The 21,612-nt window shown below is 36.7% G+C and overlaps 6 protein-coding genes and 1 non-coding gene across 7 annotated transcripts; 5 read left to right on the plus strand and 2 right to left on the minus strand.

Annotated features, from left to right (window-relative positions):
- The first annotated feature begins 191 nt into the window (after window positions 1–191).
- Window positions 192–1,968, plus strand: LOC108841778 (uncharacterized). The gene is made up of 6 exons (XM_018614541.2): window positions 192–443; window positions 540–678; window positions 791–873; window positions 954–1,088; window positions 1,191–1,295; window positions 1,733–1,968. Exons 1-6 carry the CDS (start codon window positions 261–263, stop codon window positions 1,859–1,861), a joined length of 774 nt encoding a protein of 257 aa, XP_018470043.1. The 5' UTR covers window positions 192–260; the 3' UTR covers window positions 1,862–1,968.
- Window positions 1,969–2,618: 650 nt separating this feature from the next.
- LOC130508375 (probable E3 ubiquitin-protein ligase ARI1) lies at window positions 2,619–5,662 on the plus strand. The gene is made up of 6 exons (XM_057003859.1): window positions 2,619–2,984; window positions 3,304–3,336; window positions 3,436–3,709; window positions 3,790–4,270; window positions 4,485–5,185; window positions 5,284–5,662. Exons 1-6 carry the CDS (start codon window positions 2,856–2,858, stop codon window positions 5,442–5,444), a joined length of 1,779 nt encoding a protein of 592 aa, XP_056859839.1. The 5' UTR covers window positions 2,619–2,855; the 3' UTR covers window positions 5,445–5,662.
- Window positions 5,663–6,926: 1,264 nt separating this feature from the next.
- Window positions 6,927–8,875, plus strand: LOC108839577 (protein JINGUBANG). Its single transcript, XM_018612328.2, has one exon. It carries the CDS (start codon window positions 7,193–7,195, stop codon window positions 8,663–8,665), a length of 1,473 nt encoding a protein of 490 aa, XP_018467830.2. The 5' UTR covers window positions 6,927–7,192; the 3' UTR covers window positions 8,666–8,875.
- A 769-nt stretch (window positions 8,876–9,644) lies between these two features.
- On the plus strand, window positions 9,645–13,471 carry LOC108841781 (extra-large guanine nucleotide-binding protein 2). The gene is made up of 7 exons (XM_018614543.2): window positions 9,645–11,019; window positions 11,088–11,225; window positions 11,311–11,415; window positions 11,510–11,668; window positions 11,747–12,124; window positions 12,217–12,380; window positions 12,708–13,471. The coding sequence occupies exons 1-7, from the start codon at window positions 10,018–10,020 to the stop codon at window positions 13,306–13,308; spliced, it is 2,547 nt and encodes an 848-aa protein (XP_018470045.1). The 5' UTR covers window positions 9,645–10,017; the 3' UTR covers window positions 13,309–13,471.
- Window positions 13,472–18,433: 4,962 nt separating this feature from the next.
- Window positions 18,434–19,574, plus strand: LOC108837530 (ethylene-responsive transcription factor ERF109). The gene has a single exon (XM_018610563.2). It carries the CDS (start codon window positions 18,545–18,547, stop codon window positions 19,364–19,366), a length of 822 nt encoding a protein of 273 aa, XP_018466065.2. The 5' UTR covers window positions 18,434–18,544; the 3' UTR covers window positions 19,367–19,574.
- Window positions 19,575–19,672: 98 nt separating this feature from the next.
- On the minus strand, window positions 19,673–20,898 carry LOC108824280 (uncharacterized). Its single transcript, XM_057003864.1, has 6 exons — window positions 20,739–20,898; window positions 20,589–20,655; window positions 20,374–20,496; window positions 20,111–20,194; window positions 19,912–19,998; window positions 19,673–19,803 (listed from the first exon to the last, which is right to left on the minus strand). Exons 2-6 carry the CDS (start codon window positions 20,637–20,639, stop codon window positions 19,717–19,719), a joined length of 432 nt encoding a protein of 143 aa, XP_056859844.1. The 5' UTR covers window positions 20,640–20,655; window positions 20,739–20,898; the 3' UTR covers window positions 19,673–19,716.
- A 64-nt stretch (window positions 20,899–20,962) lies between these two features.
- On the minus strand, window positions 20,963–21,035 carry TRNAR-CCU (transfer RNA arginine (anticodon CCU)). Its single transcript has one exon. It is a non-coding gene; the product is annotated as a tRNA-Arg (tRNA).
- Window positions 21,036–21,612: the final 577 nt, after the last annotated feature.

Consider the following 21,612-nt stretch of genomic DNA (forward strand, 5'->3'; position numbering starts at 1 on the left):
AACCTATATAGTCAGTATCTTTCATGGATGTTAATTAAAATACGATTAGTTTCCCTTTTTAGTATTTTTGTTGTTAAGACCAAAATAATCTTTCATAATTTTACATGGGCTTAAGTCCGTAAATTTCAAGGCCCGTATGCTATATAACAAGCCTCTTTTTTCTGGATAAACAAAGCCCAAAGTGATTAGTGAAAGGGGGGTTTAGGGTTTATCTTCCCGGAGCTAAAGGAGAATCGAGCAAGTGATCATCAAGTCAAGCGATGGAGAGTAGACACGCCAATGGTGATTCGGATCCGAAGTCCGTCGGACCTCCTTCTGCTCTGACCTACCTGGATCCTCACTACTGGGACGAGAGGTTCTCTTCGGAGGAACACTATGAATGGTTCAAAGACTACTCTCATTTCCAGCATCTCATCAAATCCAACATCAATACCTCTTCTTCCGTACAATCCCTCCTCTCTTGTGTTTTAATCTCCAAGTTCACATCGATGGATGGTTTTAGCATTTGATGTTTTTTTTTCCTTGTTGTATAATTAAAGGTATTGGAGCTGGGATGTGGGAACTCGCAGTTGTGTGAAGAGCTGTACAAGGATGGGATTCTTGATATCACCTGCATTGATTTATCTTCTGTTGCTGTCGACAAGTTGCAGACTCGATTGCTCTCAAAAGGCTACAAAGGTATTTCACTTTCCTCAGCTGCCTTCGTAATTGTATTTAATCGTGGAAAGTAAATTTTAAGTGGATGTTTTCTTTTATATTTGACGTGAGGCTTTGATATATATATATTCAGAAATAAAAGTGAAGCAAGCTGACATGCTAGACCTCCCCTTTGACACCGACTGTTTCGATGTGGTTATTGAGAAAGGAACCATGGTAAAAATAAAATAAAATGAGCTAAACTTCCTTTCTATCCATTTTTACTACTTTTTTTCTTGGTAATCAATTACGTGCAGGATGTACTGTTTGTGGATGCTGGTGATCCATGGAATCCTCGTCAAGAAACCGTTAGCAAAGTTATGGCTACTCTTGATGGAGTTCACCGAGTTTTAAAACCAAATGGGATTTTCATTTCCATTACTTTTGGCCAGGTATTAAAAGAAGAGGATTTCTGATATTAATCGTATTCCTGATTTGCTCTCTCAATCATACATCGTGTCTTTTTTTTTCTTTTAATCTTGTCTGTCATGCAGCCGCATTTCAGGCGTCCTTTGTTTATGGATCCCAAGTTTAATTGGTCCATGGAGTACAACACTTTTGGCGATGGCTTCCATTACTTCTTCTATATCTTAAGAAAGGTAATTTCTCAATGTCATTCAGTGATTAGTTTTGTTCTCTGTTTCTATTATCTTTAACTGTAGCTCTTTAGTGAATCCTCCTCACAAGCTCTTAGAAATAACTTTTGCTTATTGCCAAAACAAATTTAACTCGGTCACAAAACTGAATCCAACAACCATATTGATCTGAAGTCTGATCAGGAAGTTTACTTAGTATGCTATTTCAACCAAAGTTTCATGATCAAAATTACACATTTACATAGAGAATGTAGTTTTGATTTCGATGCAATACTCCATATCGTTTGAAACTGATCCTTAGCAGGATAGTCGAAGATATGAGTTTGATTTACATTCACAAGTCAAATTTGAGATATTCTGGTAGTTTATGTTGCCTTGCATACTTTTAATTTGTGATGTTTCACTGAAACCCCGTTATCTTTTTTTTTTTTTTGGTTCAGGGAAAGAGACGAATTGATGAGAAAGGAGAAGATGAGAAACATAATGATCCACCAATAAACATGTATCAAGATGAACTTGAAGGCGAAGACTACCTATTCCGAACAAACATCGATGCTGATGAAGATTAGTTGTTTGTTGGCTGTGTAATGTTCTCACTATTTTGATTTATAAATTGTAACTCATCTTTGGTTTTAAGACAAAAAGGACTAAACTAAAGAAATGGAGTTAAACCAAACTTCTGCTTCCATAACATACATTTATATGGACGTACGTGAAACCCAATGTATACACACAAAACTTTGTGTCGGAATGTCTTTTTGGAGAAACGGTTGACTACTTGTTTGGTAAGTTTGTAATTCTTCTCCACAAGCTTGACTATTTAAATCGTATAAATAAACGGTAAAATAAAATTAATTAAAATACTTCTAAATATATAATTGATGTGTGATTAATAAGATAATCGTTTTTCCTTGACTACTAACTTTCATATACTAAAAGAAAAGTAATTGAGTAGTCCTAACAAACTAATAACTTGAAATTATTAAATAACTTTTCGACTATTAGGCTTCAAAATTTTTAAATAAGATCTAAGTACAACCGATTTAAAAAAATGTAAACTTAATATTTCATCTGCTATTCAGATCATATACTGTATGATGGTCCTCAGAAAATATCATTAGTTACGTGTTATTAATATCATTTCCTTTTTATGGTCAAGATTGAATAACCTTTCCAAATTAGCTTTCTTTGCTTTAAAAGCCTTTTTACATGCTATTCATTATCGAAAAAGAGAGAGAGAGAAAAGAAAAGAATTAAAACCCCCAAATTGGCATATTCACGACATAACTTTCACTGGAAACCAAAACGACGACGTCGCAGAAGTGTAAGCTCCGCATAAAAGGCGTGAGAGAGAAAGATAGGAATCTTTCTGCTACGCGATTCGGCTTCCTCTTCTCCTTCTTCTCTTCTCTCTCGCTTCTTAACTACTCTTTTTAAAACGGATAGCTTAGCTTCTCTGTGATCTCGCCGGAATATCCTCTATATATCTAACCTCCGCGTGTCCTTCCAATTTATTTAAACTTATGAATTCGATTCTTCCGTAAATTGGAGAAAGAAGGAACGATGGATGATTACTACACAGCAGCTGATGAAGAGGATTGCTATTACTCCTCCGATCATGAGTCTCTGGGCGGGATTGATAACGACGATTCCGATTTTCACTCCGCCTCCTCTAAGAAATCATCCACTCAGGTCTTCTCTCTGATTTGATTGTCTCGGTGAAAAAAAAAAGATTTTAACTTTTACGGAATTGAATTTCGATTATATAATTGCAATTGCGATCATTTGTCTTCTGGGTTTTTCGAAAGCTCCATCCTTTTTTTAGTCTCAAATTATGAAATTGGGTAATGGATATGTTCTTCTCTGTTTAAAATTAGGGTTTGGGAACTACTGTAGTTTACTGAATCAGCTCGCTCAATTGTGTGACAATTACTTTAATCATATATCGTGTCATGTATTAATAAACCTAGTGATTGTTTGTTAATGTTGATCAATTGTTTTTTTTTCGCAGGTTATCACACAGGAATCGCTTCTGGCAGCACAGGTGAACGGGCAAAAGATGACTCTTGTTTGATCATTTTTCTTTTTGGCAGTCTTCAATTGTTTTTTTTTGAGGTCTTGTTGTTGTTGTTTCGTGATGCAGAGAGAGGATTTGATGAGGGTGATGGAATTGTTATCGATTAAGGAACATCATGCTCGTACTCTTCTCATTCATTACCAGTGGGATATCGAGAAGCTGACTTCTGTGTTTGTTGAGAAAGGAAAGGACAGCTTGTTCTCTGCAGCTGGTATAACAACTCTCTTCGACTCTGGATCCTTTCCTTCTTCTTCGAATATGAGCTGTGATGTCTGCCTAGAGGATGTGTTAGCTGATCAGATGAAGAGGATGGACTGTGGCCATTGCTTTTGCAACACTTGTGAGTCCTTGTTCCCTTTTTTAATTAATTAAATCGTAATGATTTTTCTTAACGCAGCTGCTTTGCTTGGTTTTTTTTAGGTTGGACGGAGCATTTCACCGTGCAGATCAACGAAGGCCAGAGCAAAAGGATTAGATGCATGGCTCATAAATGCAACGCTATCTGCGATGAAGATGTTGTCAGGAAGCTAGTCAGTGAAAAGCGTCCTGATCTAGCCGAGAAGTTCGATCGTTTCCTCGTGGAGTCGTACATCGAAGACAACAAGATGGTCAAGTGGTGTCCGAGCACTCCCCACTGTGGGAATGCGATACGAGCTGAGGACGACAAGCTCTGCGAAGTCGAATGCTCGTGCGGTCTTCAGTTCTGTTTCAGTTGTACGTGTCAAGCCCACTCCCCTTGCTCCTGTCTGATGTGGGAGCTGTGGAGAAAGAAGTGTCGAGATGAGTCGGAGACGGTTAACTGGATAACTGTTCATACGAAGCTGTGTCCCAAATGTTCCAAACCTGTGGAGAAGAATGGTGGATGCAATCTCGTTAAGTGTATTTGTGGGCAGTACTTTTGGTAAGATTCGGTTAATTTTGGTTAGATTCGGTTTTAAATTTGGTTATATTGTGGTTTAGTTTTGTTAAAATTATGGGTAAGTTCCGTTAATTTTGGTTAGATTCGGTTAGTTCGGTTTGAAATTTGGTTAGTTTGTTTAGTTCGGTTCGAGTTTTTGGTATGGTTTTGGCTAATGGAGTGTCTCATGTTTGCTTTTTAATCTTGTACTACACAGTTGGCTATGTGGTGGAGCTACTGGAAGAGAGCACACTTATAGGAGCATAGCTGGTCACAGCTGTGGTCGGTACGAAGATGACAAGGAAAGGCAGATGGAAAGAGCCAAAAGGGATTTAGATAGGTACACACACTACCATCACCGATACAAAGCACATACCGATTCATCGAAGCTGGAAGATAAACTCAGGGGTAAAATCCTCAAGAAAGTGTCCAAGTCGGAGAAGAAGGAGCTGAAGCTCAAAGACTTCACCTGGGTCACCAACGGACTCAACAGGCTGTTCAGATCGAGACGGATCCTCTCCTATTCGTACGCTTTCGCGTATTACATGTTTGGCGAGGAGCTGTTCAAAGACGAGATGAGCTCCGAGGAGAGGGAGATGAAGAAGAATCTGTTCGAGGATCAGCAGCAGCAGCTCGAAGGTAACGTGGAGAAGCTTTCTCAGCTGTTAGAGGAGCCCTTTGATGACTTCAGCGATGAGAAAGTCATGGATGTGAGGATCCACGTCATCAACTTGTCTGTTGCGGTGGATAGCCTCTGCAAGAAGATGTACGAGTGCATTGAGAATGACTTGCTCGGTTCGCTCCAGTCTGGTATCCACAACATCGCGCCTTACAGCTCAAAGGGGATCGAGCAGGCAGCTGAGTTTCATGCTTCCTGGAGTAGTTCCAAACCTCCTTTGGAGAGTAGTGGTACAAGCGGTAAAACTATATAACCTTTCTTTGTGTGATCATATTCTAAGTCATGATGAACCGATGAAAGCCAATGCTAATGAGATGTAATATTTTATTTGTAACAGGAGAGACATCGAGGCCTGAGAGAGCTTCAGGATCAAGGGACTCCGAGGAAATGGTTTACCCTTCTCCACATAAACGTCCCAGAAGAGAGGGTAGTTTCAGGAACAGCAAAGTCACTTTGTTGGACTTGAACTTGCCTGCTGATTTCATCGACCAGAACTGAGCTGAAGCGAACTGAAGCTCAAACTCAAAATCCCTTTTTTGTTTGTGTTTTGTCCAAATGATGTGACAGGGCAAAAAGGGTGTTTGACTATATAAATCTCCCTGAGGATTCGTGAGTCATAGACTGACTAATTATTATTTTTCTTTTCTTATAGTTTTTTTGTTATTTATATAACTCTTGTTTTAGACTTCTAATATATAGATCTCTGATTAAGCTTATGAACTCTGTCTGTTACTTCTCAATGCCATTTGAAAATGTAAATTTAAAAGTCAAGAGAGTTGCTAGTCGTTAATTTAATAGATCAGTATTTTTCTGATTCTTATAAAATCTGAAAGTGTTGTCAAAAAAAATCTGAAGGTCAAGAGAGTTATCAGTCGTTAAATTAATAGATCATCAGTATTTTTATGTTCTTATAAAATCTCTATCCCTTCTATCTAATTCCATTGATTCGAAAAATATCTAGCAAATTAAAAAAATTTAGCTGAGTTCGAAGACATTATCAAATTGTTAATCCTTTTTTTCATCAAATTGTTAATACTAAGATAGCAATTTGCTATATAAAAAGCCAATCCAATGGAAAAAGCGCAAATAGTTAACAATCAACAAGTTGTGGAATCATGCCGAAGATGATTTACCTAATCCTATCAAGTGGTATATACAGTTTGATATAATATATGTTTTAAGAATAATTCGTTGTTTTAGATGATTTATATGGATATATCAAAGTGTTGTGACGTCGACAAAAACAAAAAATATCAAAGTGTTGTGGCCTTGTGGAACAAGGACAACAAATTCTTGACAATATAGTACATTCGTTTGATTATCTTTACCAAAACAAAAGGTATATTAGGCAGTGAAGCTAATGTGAAATGAGCTATGGAGCAGATTTGCGTATCTTTCGGCTTACGTGCCTAATATTCCAATGTATCTACAACCTCAAATGCATTGTGTCCGTGGTAAGAACCTTAAATGCATTTCACAAAGAATGTTCTTAATTATATGCAATAGAGAGTGTCAACCCCAACAAAACTGTATGATTGATAGATTAGGTATTTAACATCTTTAGAAATATTCAAGAGTATAATAAATATATGTTTTGATTTTTGACATTTGAAAGATAAACAAATAGAATAGATATATCATTCTTTAAAAAAAGGTCGACAAACTGGTACTAGTGTTTTTAGAATATAACAAAAGATAGTAGTAACAAACAACTACTAAGAATATTTCATAAACTTAGAATTTAAATTTGTATACGAGGCATGCGTTGGTTCAGGTTTTGCTCGAGCAAAATACTGATCTATTAAATTAACGACTAGCAACTCTATTAAATTTAGAATTTAAACCTATACTTTATCATAGAATGCTCCTCTAGTAATAACCACGTGTGCAGCACCCCGCCTCATATTACAATGATCACCAACCTTTTTTGATATTTCGTGTGTGTATATAAGAATATGCATTAACAAGATCAATTCCCACAATCCATAAACAATTCCCCAAGAGTCGTTGACAAAAAAAAACTTCCAAAAAGTCAAAGCATTCTCAAGACCCTCCATTCTCCAGTCAATATATTTCATAAATATCTCTGTCTCTCTTTGCCAACCATTCTTATTCATAGTTATCACACAACCCGAAAAAAAACTCCTAAACAAGAAAGAGAAAGTAAGAAGAAGAGATTAATTTTATCATTATTCTATTACCAAAGCATTTGACTTTTTGTGACAAAGAGATTTGAAGAAAGAGATATGAGGAACGAAGCGGGTGGTATCATGGTCGTTGATCTCCAAACCGATCCATATAACAACAATCACCATCGCCAAGAAATTACCAACAGTGGCCACAAACCGAGGCCTAAATTTGGCGACTTCTTGAAAGCTGACCACGACGGAATATTCCCTCCCGTGGTGGATCCCATCATCGTCAACACCAACCTAACTCACCAACGGTTTAGCAGCGTCTCGACCATGAGCAACGGTCCAACAAGCGGAGACGACAGTTCTCCTTGCGTGATGTCCCCTTGGGCCCGTCTCTCGCCACCTTGGGCTATGGATTTCAACGAAGACAATGCCCTCGAGACCAATGGTCTCATTGGGTCCATAGTACGTGAAGAAGGTCATATATACTCGCTAGCCGCTTCTGGTGACCTTCTCTACACGGGCTCGGACTCCAAGAACATTAGGGTTTGGAAGAATCTAAAGGACTACGCGGGGTTTAAAGCGAGTAGCGGGCTCATCAAGGCTATCGTGATATTCGGAGAAGACCGGGTCTTCACCGGTCATCAAGACGGTAAGATCCGGATTTGGAAAGTTTCGAAGAGGAAACCGGGGAAGCACAAACGCGTTGGAACGTTGCCGACGTTTAAATCGCTGGTCAAAAGCTCCGTAAACCCTAAGCATTACCGCGGTAAAAACTCGGTGAAAACGAAGCACCACGACGCCGTTTCGAGTCTTAGCATGGACGCTGAGGTCGGTTTGTTGTACTCCAGCTCTTGGGATAGGACGATCAAGGTGTGGAGAGTGTCGGATTCCAAGTGTTTGGAGTCGATACAAGCGCACGAGGACGCGATAAACTCGGTCATGACCGGTGGTTTCGATGACTTGGTGTTCACGGGATCTGCGGACGGTACGGTGAAAGTGTGGAAACGTGAGATGCAAGTCAAAACGAGGCATGCGTTGGTTCAGGTTTTGCTCGAGCAAGAGAACGCGGTCACGGCGTTGGCGGTTAAACCGGAGTTTTCGATGGTTTATTCCGGTTCATCGGACGGGGTGGTGAACTATTGGCAGCGTTCGAAGCGTGTATTCATCGGTGGGATGCTCAAAGGGCACAACTCGGCTGTGTTGTGTCTCGCTGTAGCGGGGAACTTGTTGTTGAGTGGTTCCGCCGACAAGAACATATGTGTGTGGAGGCGGGAACCTGCCGATGGATCTCATGAGTGTCTGTCTGTTTTGACGGGACACATGGGACCGGTCAAGTGTCTAGCCGTGGAGGAGGAACGAGCTTGCCGCGGTAAAGAAGCAAAAGCGTCAGTGGAGGAGGGAGAGCGGAAGTGGATTATATACAGCGGGAGTTTGGACAAGTCGGTGAAAGTGTGGCGCGTGTCGGAGAAGGTGGCGACGTGGAGGGAGATGGAAGAAGAGGCAGCAGCATCTTCCGGGTGGAAGCGCTCTCCTTCTTTGCATGAGAGTTGCGCGTGGAGTTCACATGATTTGGGTAAATAAAAAAAGGACCTGGTGGTAGGAGAGGAGCATAGTGTGATTATTTACGAAGATGTGCCGTCATCGATCATTTCACGATGACCGACCGTGTCTTCACGACGAGGAGGAGCCGAAGGATTGTTTTCAGTTTCATGACCAAAGTCAGTCAACGAAGAGATTTGTGCCAAAGTCAGCTAAAGAGTGAGTCAATGTGGGGTTGATGGTTTTCACGTAGTGATGAGTTTTGCTATTTTTTTGGTTCTAAATAGAAAAAAAAACTTGAAAACGAAATTGTAATACTATTCCTTTCCCCAAAAATCTGTAACAAGGACAAAGACTCAAACATGTTTTGTCTTCTGTTCTGTGTGTTTATTTCGTGGTTGCAAGTTGCAACTTTATAAAGAGGTTTTTACCAAACAAAACTTCTTCTTTTTTTACCAAACAAAACTTTATAATATACAATGTTGATGAGTCGTTTTGTCTTCGATAGAATTGCTCTTTATAAATTAAATTTACTAAACACACGTAATACACTCGTGATTAGTGATTACTAATCACAAAAGTTTATTTCGTGGTAAAGATAAATAAATTAGTAAAAGATAAATAGTTTGACAGTACGTTAGAAGAGTAGGATGGATCAATAAAAACACCAGCCATCCTTCGTATAGAACTGTAGACCTACCAGAATCCTATCTCGTAACACAAGGGACACCATAGTGATCACATCCCAACATACAACATGTACAAAAAGAATAAAACATCCGCAATAAATCCTTCAAATAGTCCAATCAACCAATCACTAAACCGAAAACATTTCCACAGCCGAATCAAATCATCCCGTTTCGTTAGAACCGCGTAGTTCCGGTTATCAGAACATACATGCGGTTGTTAGAAAATGACCACGGTTTTATTTACGAAAGTACCCTCTATTTGACCCTCTCAACGCAGCGTTTAGCAACGCGTTGACGGCGAGAGAATTTTCCCGGAAAATAACCTTTTCAATTCTCCTTTTTCATCTGGTTCACAGAAAGAAAGAAAGAAAGGAGAAGAAAAAGTCTTCGTCGTTGTCTTTTACTAGTGTGTGAGAGAGAGAAGACGATCCAACCATCTGTCTTTCTTCCTTTTCTCCACACTTTCAACTCCCTTTCCCCAGAAAACAACCTCTTCCTCTTTGCATCTTAATAAAATCGTCTTTTGTCCCTTTCTTAAACCTTAAAAAAGAGCTTCCTGTAATCAATTAGATATATCTGTAGAGTTGAGTTGATTGATTGATTGACTATTTAAGCCAGCTTTGGGTCAATAGTTTCCCGATTTAGGAAATTTTAGGGGTTAGGGTTTTCTTTGGGGTGTGTGTTTGTGCTTAATTTGGTAAGAAGATGGCTACAATTCTAAGAAAGTTCTCGGCTTTACCATCGCCGATTCGTAGAAGAGATAATGAGGATGGTGATGAAACTAGTCATAATAATGATTATTCATTTGCCATGGAGTATAAAGGTCCTCTTATTGCTAATCTACCAAGAGCTAATCCTGTCCAAGTTGATCAGATTCCTACTGCTCTCCCCGTTTCCTTTTCTTCACTGTCTAGTGGTGTCTCTTACCCTGTGGCTCAGCCTCTTCCCGTTAGGGCTAAGAAACCACCTCAGGAGAAGAAGAATAAGAACGGTTTGGTTGGTTCTGCATCTAGTCCTAGTGTGGTTTCTTCATCATCATCATCATCAAAGAGGTTGGAGGTAGCTGGAGAAGCGAAAAGTTGTGTTTATTCACCATCATCATCAGCAGAAGTAATAGAGGAGTCAGATGGTGATGATGATGATGATGATGATGATTGTTCGGATGGAGAACCTGGCAACCGTGTGAGATTCGATGTGCAAAGTCACGGCAGTGAATGTGGTGATGAAAGCTTTTACATGTCTGATGGGGAGAGTGTGATAACTGCTGCAACGCCTATAGCTGAGAGGAAAGGGAAAAAAGGGTCGTGCTACCGATGCCTGATGGGGAACAGGTTTACTGAGAAGGAACTCTGCGTTGTCTGCTGTGCCAAGTACTGCTCCAACTGCGTGAGGAGAGCCATGGGTGCGATGCCTGAAGGAAGGAAGTGTCAGAGTTGCATCGGTTTCAGAATCTCCGAGTCTAATAGAAAGAGTCTTGGAAAGTGTTCGAGGATGCTGAAGCGTGTTCTCACGGATTCGGAGCTTAAACAAGTCATGCGGGATGAGATCTCCTGCAAGGTGAATCAGCTGCCTTCGCGGCTTATCGCTGTCAATGGGAAGTCTTTGGATGAGGAAGAGCTTTACGTGTTGCAGACTTGTCCTAATCCACCGAAAAAGTTGAAACCTGGAGACTATTGGTATGATAAAGTTGCTGGCTATTGGGGAAAGGTAAGAGTTTCTTGTATACACATATTTGGGTTTATATCTTGAATACTCAGCTGATGTACTTATAACAGGTAGGAGAGAAACCTTGTCAGATTATAAGTCCCCACATGAACATAGGAGGGAACATCAAGAAGGAAGCAAGCAATGGTGACACAGAGATTTGCATTAATAACCGGGAAATAACCAAGAGTGAGCTCATGATGCTCAAGGTGCTTTGCCCTGGACAACCTTAAGCACTAATGTTATTGTTGTTTTCTCCTCTTACTTATCATGTGCCTCTTTACTTTGATGTAGATGGTTGGGGTGCAGTGTGAAGGGAAGCCTCATTTTTGGGTCAATTCAGATGGAACTTACCAAGAAGAAGGTCAGAACCGTATCATGGGGAACATTTGGAGTAAGGTATGATTTTTTCCGAGTATAAAGGCTTTGTCTTGTTCACAACGTATGAATGAATATAAACCGTATATAAAAATTATGGATATTGCTTTCTCAGAAAAGAGCTAGGGTTGCTTGTGCGGTGTTCTCTCTGCCAGCTCCTCCGACTTCATCTGCAGTAGAACCAAATGATGAACCTGTGTATGAGCATAAAATGCTTAACAAGCTTCTTCTGATTGGTGAGGAGAAATGTGGTGCCACTACGATTTACAAACAAGTGAGCTATTCATTCATCTTAAGGCCACCCCAAGTCAGAATGTAGAGAATTATGCTAATTGACTTTGTTTTGTTTCAGGCAAGGTCTCTCTATAAAGTCCCATTCCCTGAAGAAGAGCGTGAAAGAATCAAATTCGTAATCCAAACAAATCTCTATGCTTATCTGGCGATGGTTCTTGAGGCATACGAAGAAGAAGAGAGGAACAATAATAGCCAGTCCTCGGACCAAACAGATGAGACCAGTGCTAAAACAGTGAGCTCAATCAACCCGAGACTAAAACATTTTTCAGATTGGCTTCTGAAAGAAAAGGAAGAAGGAAACCTGAAGATATTTCCAGCGTCAAGCCGGGAGAATGCTCAAACCGTTGCAGAGCTCTGGAGAGTACCAGCCATACAAGCCACCTACAAAAGACTTCGCGATACACTTCCCAGAAACGCTGTTTATTTTCTTGGACGAGTAAGAGATTGCAAACAAATGCTTTCTTTGCACACTTATGTTAAGAGAGGGGGAAAGAAGAAGACTAACGTTAAAATTTTGTTTATGATCAGATTCTGGAGATCTCAAGAGCAGAATACAATCCTAGTGAGATGGACATATTGCAAGCGGAGGGACTCTCGTGTATAGAAGGACTTTCTTGTGTGGAGTTCTCATTCCCATCAACAGCTCAAGAAGACTCTCTGGATATCGATTATCAGCACGATCCAAAAATGAAGTTAGTTCTATTCCTTTTTTCCTTGTGCTGCATTCCGACATATGAACCAATGTGTTCTAAAATCTAATTATGAAACTCAAATGGATTTAAATTAGTTAAAATTGGTTTAAATTAGTCTACTACAGTGTAAATCAACAGATTTGTTTTTGTAATTTATGTTTTATAAATTATAATTAAACTCAAAATCTAAAATATCTAAAGTAAATGTAAAATATATATTTGAAAAAACAAGTTAACCTCTAGACTCCAAATAATCCGTAGCCGATAGTATCGATTTTTTTTTTTAACATTGATATTGAACTTACTCTCTCTATCTCTTTTTGTCAGGTACCAACTAATCCGGTTAAATCCAAGAAGCCTTGGAGAAAACTGGAAACTGCTGGAAATGTTTGAAGACGCTGACTTGGTGATATTCTGTGTCTCATTAACAGACTATGGAGAATACATTGAAGATAGCGACGGGGTTCTTGTGAACAAGATGATAGCAAACAAACAGCTCTTCGAGAGCATGGTGACTCACCCGATCCTAGCTAACAAAAGATTCCTCCTGGTCCTAACCAAATTTGATCTCCTTGAAGAGAAAATCGAGGAGGTTCCTCTAAGAACCTGTGAGTGGTTCCAGGACTTCAACCCGTTGATCAGCCAGAACCAGACGAGCAGACACAACCCTCCGATGGCTCAGCGTGCTTTCCATTACATCGGGTTTCAGTTCAAGAGACTGTATGATTCACTCGTGGGCCCCTATTCGATGCATGGTGGCGGTAAGTCCTTTAGGCCGAAGCTGTTTGTTTCTCAAGTGAGCTTGGAGAGTGATACTGTGGACAATGCACTGAGGTATGCGAGAGATATTCTTAAGTGGCATGTTGAAGAAACTTCCATGTTCCAAGAGATGTCCACTACTAGTATCGAGGCCAGCTTATCCTCTTGATTCTTCCACAATTGAAAATTCTTTTCTTTTTTCCTTTTCCTTTTCTTTTAGAAGAATGTGTGTGGATAATACATGTAATATATGTTTGTATGATGTGTGTGTACGATAGTTAATCTTTAAAGAAAACACATACATGTGATTTAAAGTGACTACAGTTGGGAGATTCTGTTTGTACACACCAATATGACATGGTACAGTACACGTATATAATCATATCTCCAATTTGCTAATCAAATTATGAGTAGATTATGTATTAACAAATCCTCGTCGTTTGATTAGCAAACCGATATAATAACCTTTGAATGCTTGATTTTCACCTCTCCAAATTTTTTGAACAAAAGATTTTTTTTTAGAAGCAAAACCGGATCTGAGACTTTCAAGACAAAATATTTTTAAGAACTTTTATAAAAACAAAATTTGTTTCATAATTTTGAATTTTTTATTAATGTGAAAATTTCTAAAAAATTTAGAAATCAGATCTAATGTTTTATTGGGATATATCCAGATACAGACTAGTTGAGAAAAATATTTGTTATTTCAAAATCCTTGTATGATGATCTAGAGAGAACTGAATAGTGATTCATTTTTTATTGAAAAGGACAAAACAATTTCAATTGTCTTCTTTACCACCTTTAAATATACACGATCCACTTATAAGACTTATTCTTGGGTTCACCCCTTAGGGTGAACCTTTAGATTCACCAACCAATAGTCTTTAAGTATTTGATATTTGATATCTTTTAAAAAAATAAACATAATTGAATTTTCAAATTAGATTAAAATAAAAAAATATTAAATACATAAAAAATAATAATAGTTACAAAAAATAAATAAATTAATATTATTAAACCTTCACTAAAATACTAAATTATATACCCTAAATCCTAAAACATATACCCTAAATTCTAAACCCAAAAATTTTAGGGTTTACTGTTTTTATGATTTAGGTTTTAATATTTATGATTTAGGGTTTAAGATTTATCAAAATCATGAATTATCCAAGGGTTCGGAGTTTACCCAAGGGTTTAGGGTTTAGTGATTAGGATTTAGGGTTTAGTGTTTTATGATTTAGTTTTTAATATATGTGATTTAGGGTTTAGGATTTATAAAAAGGTTTAGGTTTATCTAAAATTTTTGGGTTTAGGATTTACCTAAGATTTTAGGGTTTAGGATTTAGGGTATAGGGTTTAATATTTTACTAAAAGCTTAATAATATTAATTTATTTATTTTTGTAACTATTACTATTTTTTATGTATTTATATTTTTTATTTTTAAAATACAATATAGTTTAGAAATTAAATTTTGTTTCTTTTTTTAAAAGATGTCAAATATCAAATACTCAAATACTACTGGTTGGTGAACCTTGAGGTTCACCCTAGGGGGTGAACCTAAGAATAACTCCACTTATAATATACTATTTTGGCTCCTGTATTTGAAATGGACGGTTCAAGCTGCTGAGATATTTGTTTACAGTTAATTAATAAATGAGAGATTGAGAGTTGATGAATTATTCACAGGCATTAGAAAGCAAAAGTAAAAGGATCAGAGTTGGTGATCGACCGTTATTAATTAAATATTAACGGTGTTCAGTACTAATCCATAGAATCTAATTGATTCGTGGGAGGTGGAAAACATAGTGAAGGAAAACGTTGGTCAGCGCAAAAAACGTGTTACGATCATTTTCTGCACGTGCTCAACGTGCCTCTCTGCCTTTGGTATCTTGAAGCTTTTGCTTCTCATTCCTTCTTTTCAGGGTTAGATTTGTTTATATTTTATTCTTTGCTGCAACTTGTATCGCATCTGCCGTCCTTAGGTCTCTCAATCAAATATTCGCATACATTGATTTGAGACATACGTCATTTAAAACGTCATTAACAAAAACAGGTTTAACCATTGTACATTGTAAAAACCATCGAAGTTCTCAAAAAGTTTTGAGTAATTTGTAGGCATTTTTTGTCAATGTTTACACTTTACAGTAGCTTGGCTCAGGCTCATGAACAGAATGATAGAATAATGATACATTAACCTTCATGACATTAAATGCTATAAGTAAAGTGTGAGCATAACAGCAACAAAGTTTGTAGAAAACATTAGATCTTAAAGTTTTTGTTTGTTGAAGAGTTTTTTTTTTTGCTAAACTGTTTGTTGAAGAGTTCTTACTCATATTCTCAAAATTAAAATTTACCTCTTAAGAACCTCTTATCCATTCTTATTCGATAATGAAAAAACAAATCCAAATAAGAAAATACACACATACTAAAAAAAAAGAATAAAATTTTACGTTTGCTAACTCTTCACATATATTTGAAAGATTATTATTCCAAATGTTACATTACTGCTTTAATAATAAATCAAAAGTTATTTTAAAATTAAATATTAATAATTTTCTTTGAGAATTGACATAGAGATCAATAATGGTGCTCTTAACACTGTTAAACCTTTTTGGTCAAATTCCATTATAAAATAATGAAGTATCCCCTAGATTATATTTGAGAAGTGATTTTGCCACATGTCATTTCTACAATCATTTTCAGAAAAATAATATGACATGACTACTAAAATTGATGACATGGTTTATAGATTGATATGACATGGACAATTACATTTAGTGTTAATTTATATTTTTACTAAACTTTTTAAATATGGTAACAACTCATATGTTACATTTATTGTCGGTTTATATTTTGGACTTTTTTTAGATATGGTAATAACACATAAATCATCATTAATATAAATATATTCAACTATGGCATCTAAAACATCATTTAATTATTTATTTTAAATTATAAAAGTTTCAAAAAATGTATACAATTTTTTTACAAAATTATAAAATTAAATCGTAAATATTACTTTCTTATATATATCTAAAAATTCTATAAGTATTGTTTAATTTAATTTTTAAAATTATGCAATTTTTACATATCTATTTAATATATTTAATTAAAATAAATAGATAGAAAAATCTATCAAATATTAGAATTTTAAATATATACATGCATATTCTTAAATATAATTTAAAATAAATAAATTGTTTTTATCTTTATTTTTATATTTAATTAAATAAAATTTATACTAAAATATTGATAAAAAAAATTACAATATTAATAAAAATTTAAATATAATTTATATTTATCTGTTAAAATATATTTTAAAATTTTTTTACTACACATGGTGTAGGAAGACACCTAGTATAGTACATATTGATATTGGGTTGCCTCTATGATATCCATAAGAGTCATGACGTGTCTCCTATAATTGGCTACGAGACAAAGTCAAAGTCTCAAAGACCATAAGACCAAGAAGAGAAAATAATAATCAAAGGAAATCGCAAGAAGAAAGTTTTAGATGCGAAGACGTGGTAGGTCAGCGTGGAGAAAGGGTCAACACTGTGATTGAATGACGTAAGGGCTTAGTGAATCCACATGCCAGCTCAGCATCATGATATACACCTCCACTTCTCATAAATCACTCATAAATCACTCATAAATGAGATGATAAAACAGTAAAGCTTTCGCTTTCATTCACCACTACTTGACAAGTTATCTCATTTTCTCCTTTTTTATTTAATTTAACTCATTTTCTTTTTTTTTCTCTTTGCTAAAAAAAACATTTTCTTCATCTTGCGTGTATTAATAGGCTAATAGAAACAAATAAATATACAAATTAAAGTTTCTCTCAGGTTAGTTGAATTTCTCAAATTCTAGCATATCGTATTAGTCTCGGTTTAATGTATAGACAAGTTAATAGAGACTTGTTCTTAACACTCAATGTTTTTCTTTTCAGAGAGTATGCTAATATGTATGATTCGCATTCTAAACTTTCAAACATAACTGCAGGCATCATGATTTTCCTATTTTATGTAAAATTTTATTAAGATCATATATACAGCATTAGTGTCATAAACCAATTGTATTAATTGAAGTAACATTCATACCAAAAATATATATACGTAACTAGATTTAAAATAATAATTATAAATATACGTATTTGGTTTGAAGTAAGAGACGGTAAATGCAGATGTCAAAGAGTGGTGACAATGTGTTGTATTTGTATAGACAGCTTGTTTTCTTAATGTTGTAAACTTATATATCCAGAATACATAATAGTAAGGTTTGTGATAATATTTTAACCAAACGTTTAGAAAAAAATCCTCAAATACATAGACATGACTATAAGAATTTAATCCATGTTTTAACATAGTAATTTAGGTCACACCTATTCAATGCACATTTTTTAATAAAAGAATATTTGAAATTAAGAAATGATGATTAAGAAATTGAAATGATTAGTAAAGAAAATCACTAGAATGTATTGGCTTAATGTATTGCGGATTATTAAAGAAAATCAGTGTGATAAACACATGGTCGGTAAACTCAAAACAGGATTGCTGAGCAAAGTCCATTGCGATTGTTCATATTTGTGCTCGTAAAAGTGAATAGTCTTTTTTAAATTCACCATTTTGTCTGTGTTGCACAATAGTCTTTTTAAAATTCACCATTTTGTCTGTGTTGCACATGTCTATTGGCATAACTTAGAAAATGTTGCTGGATTGATTCAACCTACACTAGAGTATAAAAAGACAAAAAAAAATGATAGATATGCTTTTGAGTTTTGAGACGATGGATCTAGTCATCTAGAAAGACAATCTGATCTACACAAGCTCTAAATGTGAAGACAAAGTGCTCGCAAATTAAGCAGTCGACATAATAAAGTTACAGATATCACGTGCCTTATTCGAACCCAATCAATTACGTACCTAGATACTCCCAATTAAACATGTTTAAATTAAAGTATGTAATGTGTGAAAACGAACATAAGTGATATAATAATCAAATAGCAAATCACAAAAGGTGGGTTCTTTCTTAAAAGCGTCACATATGATGATAATGGATTCAATACTTTAAAGAAACGTCAATGTCATATAAACCCATCCCAAAAATAAATATATTATAATAAAAAATAGTATCATCATCGACATCCCAGAAAATAACGCACGTGTTTCCGAAAAAACAAAACAAAACAAAACGAGCCCGTGTCTGAAGAGTGTGAGTGCCAGTTGGCAACTAACAAGCCACAAAGGCATTCGAAAAACACGCATATATAAAGAGCTCTCTTTCCACTTTCAGTTTCCCCCAAAGCAAACAAACAAAAAAAAAAATACAAATCACTTCATCATCTCCACAGGTGCTTGAACACTTACTTACACAGTCGACAACAAAAATCCAAAAAAATCAAATGCATTATCCTAACAACAGACCCGAATTCTTCGGAGCTCCACCGACCCGGTACCATGATCGGGAGCAGCTGTCACCGGAGCAAGAGCTATCTGTTATGGTCTCCGCCTTGCAACACGTGATCTCAGGGGAAAACGAAACGGCGCCGTATCAGGGTTTCTCCGGCACTGATAGCACAGTGATAAGCGCGGGAATGCCTCGGTCGGATTCCGACACTTGCCAAGTGTGCAGGATCGACGGCTGTCTCGGCTGCAACTACTTTTTCGCGCCAAATCAGAGAATCGAAAACAGAGTTGAAGAAGAAGAAGAAGGGATTAGTAGTAGTAGTAGAGGAAGAGAGAGTCCCGTGGCGGCGGGGAAGAAAGCAGCGGAAGGAGGAGGGAAAGTGAGGAAGAGGAAGAACAAGAAGAATGGGTACAGAGGAGTGAGGCAGAGACCTTGGGGTAAATTCGCAGCTGAGATCAGAGATCCCAAGAGAGCCACACGTGTCTGGCTCGGCACTTTCGAGACAGCCGAGGACGCGGCTCGAGCATACGATAGAGCAGCTATCGGGTTCCGTGGGCCGCGGGCTAAACTCAACTTCCCGTTTGTGGATTACACTTCTTCTTCCCCTGTCGCAGCTGACGATGTAGGAACGAGTGGGAGTGTGAATGCAAGTGCGAGTACGAGCGTAAGCGCAGGGGATTCCGCGGAAACAGAGCAATGGCATGGAGGAGGAGGGGATTGTGATATGGAGGAATATTTGAAGATGATGATGATGATGGATTTTGGGAGTGGAGATTCTTCTGATTCAGGAAACACTATTGCTGATATGTTCCAGTGATAGGAAAATTTGATTCTTCTTAGAACATTTCTTTGGTTCATAAAAATTGAGCTCTTTCTTTGTTATAGTTGAGCGCAAGAAAAGAGTTGACACTGGAATGACTTGTTCAAAAGCGAGCAAGCTTCTTGGTTTGTTTTGACTTATATTGGGCAAGGGCCATGTAATTACTAGTGTCTCGAACTTGTATTATTGGTCGGTTCTTATGTTCTTACTTCTTCTACAAAAAAAAAAAGCTGAGTTCAAACCACACGAGGGTACGAAATAAAGAACTTAACTTATAACTGAGACAAAAAAAGACTATAATTAGTGGCAAAGGAAAGAACACAAAGAAAGAAAGATGTTGTCTTCTTTTACAAAGCGTCGCGTGCAGCGATCCTGGAAACAATGGCATCTCCGAGAGAGGATATCCCAAGTTCTTGGCTAGTTATCTTGTAATGCTGAAAATAATAATTAAATGTTGCTCAGATTATTACTTCTCTATAAACATATATGATTATCAAACGAAAAGGGGAGGCTGTTACTAGAGTTCATAACCAAAATGTTACCTTTAAAATATTGGCTTGATTGGCTTTCGTCTTCAATTCCTCCAAGTCAATTTCCTTCCCGCTGATCAACTTCGCTACCTCCTCCATCTGTTTTTTTTTTTTTAAAAATCTTATAACATGTCATGGGTTGATAGAAAGAAAAGAAAACAGAAGCTAAAAAAAGTATAATAAAATGAATTATTTAGATGATGATGATGACCTCAAGGGGAGAAGCATTGAACCGGGCAGCTAGAATGTAAGTAGAGCTTTCAGATATCCCACATCGGTTCAATGATTCTCTAATCTAGTTTGGAGCAAGAAACGAACAACAACAACATTAGAAAAGTTGTTTGTATATCTCTATTCTTATTACAATTCACCAAACCAGAGAAACCAGATTAGTGAGACAAGAACAAATTCTAAAAAAAAGAAAAAAGAGACAAGAACAGTTTAAGAAGCACAAGGAACATTTGTTTGCTTTACATGTTTAGAGCCAGAGTAGTCGTAGACAAGCTCAGAATGAAGAGTTCGGGTTGATAAGGAATCGCGTGATTTGGAGACAAGTGCTTTCTGAGCAGCAGATAAGAGAGGGAACATGTCTGGTATCTGATAAAACACAATCCGTTTGATAAGATCCAAGAAGAAAACTAAATTTGTTAAAGAAATGTTAGGAAAAAAAAATGAAGAAAGAACTTAACGAGTAATGCATTGAGAAAGGAGACCTCCAGCTTCAGACTTCCATCTACCATCGAATTCAACAGCTCCCTGAAGATAATGAGGTTTTTCTTATAGATTAAACTAAACAGAGATTCTCATAAGTATCTGTGCGGAGCAACAGAGTACAGTACTTGGAGTTGGTGACATCGGAGAAGAGAGAAACAGAGAGAGTGTTTTCGCGGTCGAGATGGAACACCTTTATTCCCTTTGGTCGGCGGTGAAAAATTAAGGAGGGGATTTAGGGTTTTACACCGCCGGAGTTTGTTGGAGACACCAGATCCGGCAAGTCAATATGCACTACTCAAGATAAATGATTAAAAAAATAACATAAAAACAAAAGAGGAGTCTACATTTACGCGCCAGGAAGGGGTCGAACCTTCGACTTTCTGCTTAGGAAACAGACGCTCTATCCACTGAGCTACAGGCGCTCTTTGTGCCCAATTATAAGTCTCTAATCTTTGTCTGTCATTCGGTTTGTTATATTTGCGAGGTCAGAAGACTCAAAACAGGGTATCTTCGATAAGTTTCCAGTTGACATGATCATATATGGTCTTTGAAAAAGGAAAAAAAAATACTAAAAGTTAGAAATTAGTTCCGTACGGATCGAGCAAATGATAGTTGTAAAATACTCAATAACTAGATCATGACCCGCTCGACTGAGCGGGAATCAAACTTTTTTTATTTTTATTTGTACTAAATGTTATATATGATTGCAAGTGTATTAATATAAAATTTTGATAAATAACAATGTGTACTAATGTGTTTAAATAAGCAATGTGTTTAATTACTAAATTTGATTTTTAAAATTTATGATAATGTAAAGTAGATTTTTTATATATTATTTTAAATATATAGTGCTATATTTTGTATTTTCAATATTTATCATACAAAACTTACATTGGGGTATTATTTATATGAAAATATGTATAACATAATATATTTATATATTATATAAACATATCTACGATTTTCGCAAAGGCCATGCGTACACGCACGGGTTTTATT

The sequence above is a fragment of the Raphanus sativus genome, chromosome 2 (assembly GCF_000801105.2).
Source record: "Raphanus sativus cultivar WK10039 chromosome 2, ASM80110v3, whole genome shotgun sequence".
Taxonomy (NCBI): domain Eukaryota; kingdom Viridiplantae; phylum Streptophyta; class Magnoliopsida; order Brassicales; family Brassicaceae; genus Raphanus; species Raphanus sativus.

Excerpts from the sequence above, each read along its gene's own strand:
- LOC108841778 (XM_018614541.2), top strand. The coding sequence starts at position 261 with ATGGAGAGTAGACACGCCAATGGTGATTCGGATCCGAAGTCCGTCGGA. Across the intron at positions 679-790 it reads GCTCTCAAAAGGCTACAAAG|AAATAAAAGTGAAGCAAGCT; the intron begins GTATTTCACTTT and ends ATATATATTCAG. Across the intron at positions 874-953 it reads TTATTGAGAAAGGAACCATG|GATGTACTGTTTGTGGATGC; the intron begins GTAAAAATAAAA and ends AATTACGTGCAG.
- LOC130508375 (XM_057003859.1), top strand. The coding sequence starts at position 2,856 with ATGGATGATTACTACACAGCAGCTGATGAAGAGGATTGCTATTACTCC. Across the intron at positions 2,985-3,303 it reads CTAAGAAATCATCCACTCAG|GTTATCACACAGGAATCGCT; the intron begins GTCTTCTCTCTG and ends TTTTTTTCGCAG. Across the intron at positions 3,337-3,435 it reads AATCGCTTCTGGCAGCACAG|AGAGAGGATTTGATGAGGGT; the intron begins GTGAACGGGCAA and ends TTCGTGATGCAG.
- LOC108839577 (XM_018612328.2), top strand. The coding sequence starts at position 7,193 with ATGAGGAACGAAGCGGGTGGTATCATGGTCGTTGATCTCCAAACCGAT.
- LOC108841781 (XM_018614543.2), top strand. The coding sequence starts at position 10,018 with ATGGCTACAATTCTAAGAAAGTTCTCGGCTTTACCATCGCCGATTCGT. Across the intron at positions 11,020-11,087 it reads TTGCTGGCTATTGGGGAAAG|GTAGGAGAGAAACCTTGTCA; the intron begins GTAAGAGTTTCT and ends TACTTATAACAG. Across the intron at positions 11,416-11,509 it reads TGGGGAACATTTGGAGTAAG|AAAAGAGCTAGGGTTGCTTG; the intron begins GTATGATTTTTT and ends TTGCTTTCTCAG.
- LOC108837530 (XM_018610563.2), top strand. The coding sequence starts at position 18,545 with ATGCATTATCCTAACAACAGACCCGAATTCTTCGGAGCTCCACCGACC.
- LOC108824280 (XM_057003864.1), bottom strand. The coding sequence starts at position 20,639 with ATGGTAGATGGAAGTCTGAAGCTGGAGGTCTCCTTTCTCAATGCATTA. Across the intron at positions 20,195-20,373 it reads ACTACTCTGGCTCTAAACAT|ATTAGAGAATCATTGAACCG; the intron begins GTAAAGCAAACA and ends GCTCCAAACTAG. Across the intron at positions 19,804-19,911 it reads ATCAAGCCAATATTTTAAAG|CATTACAAGATAACTAGCCA; the intron begins GTAACATTTTGG and ends TATTATTTTCAG.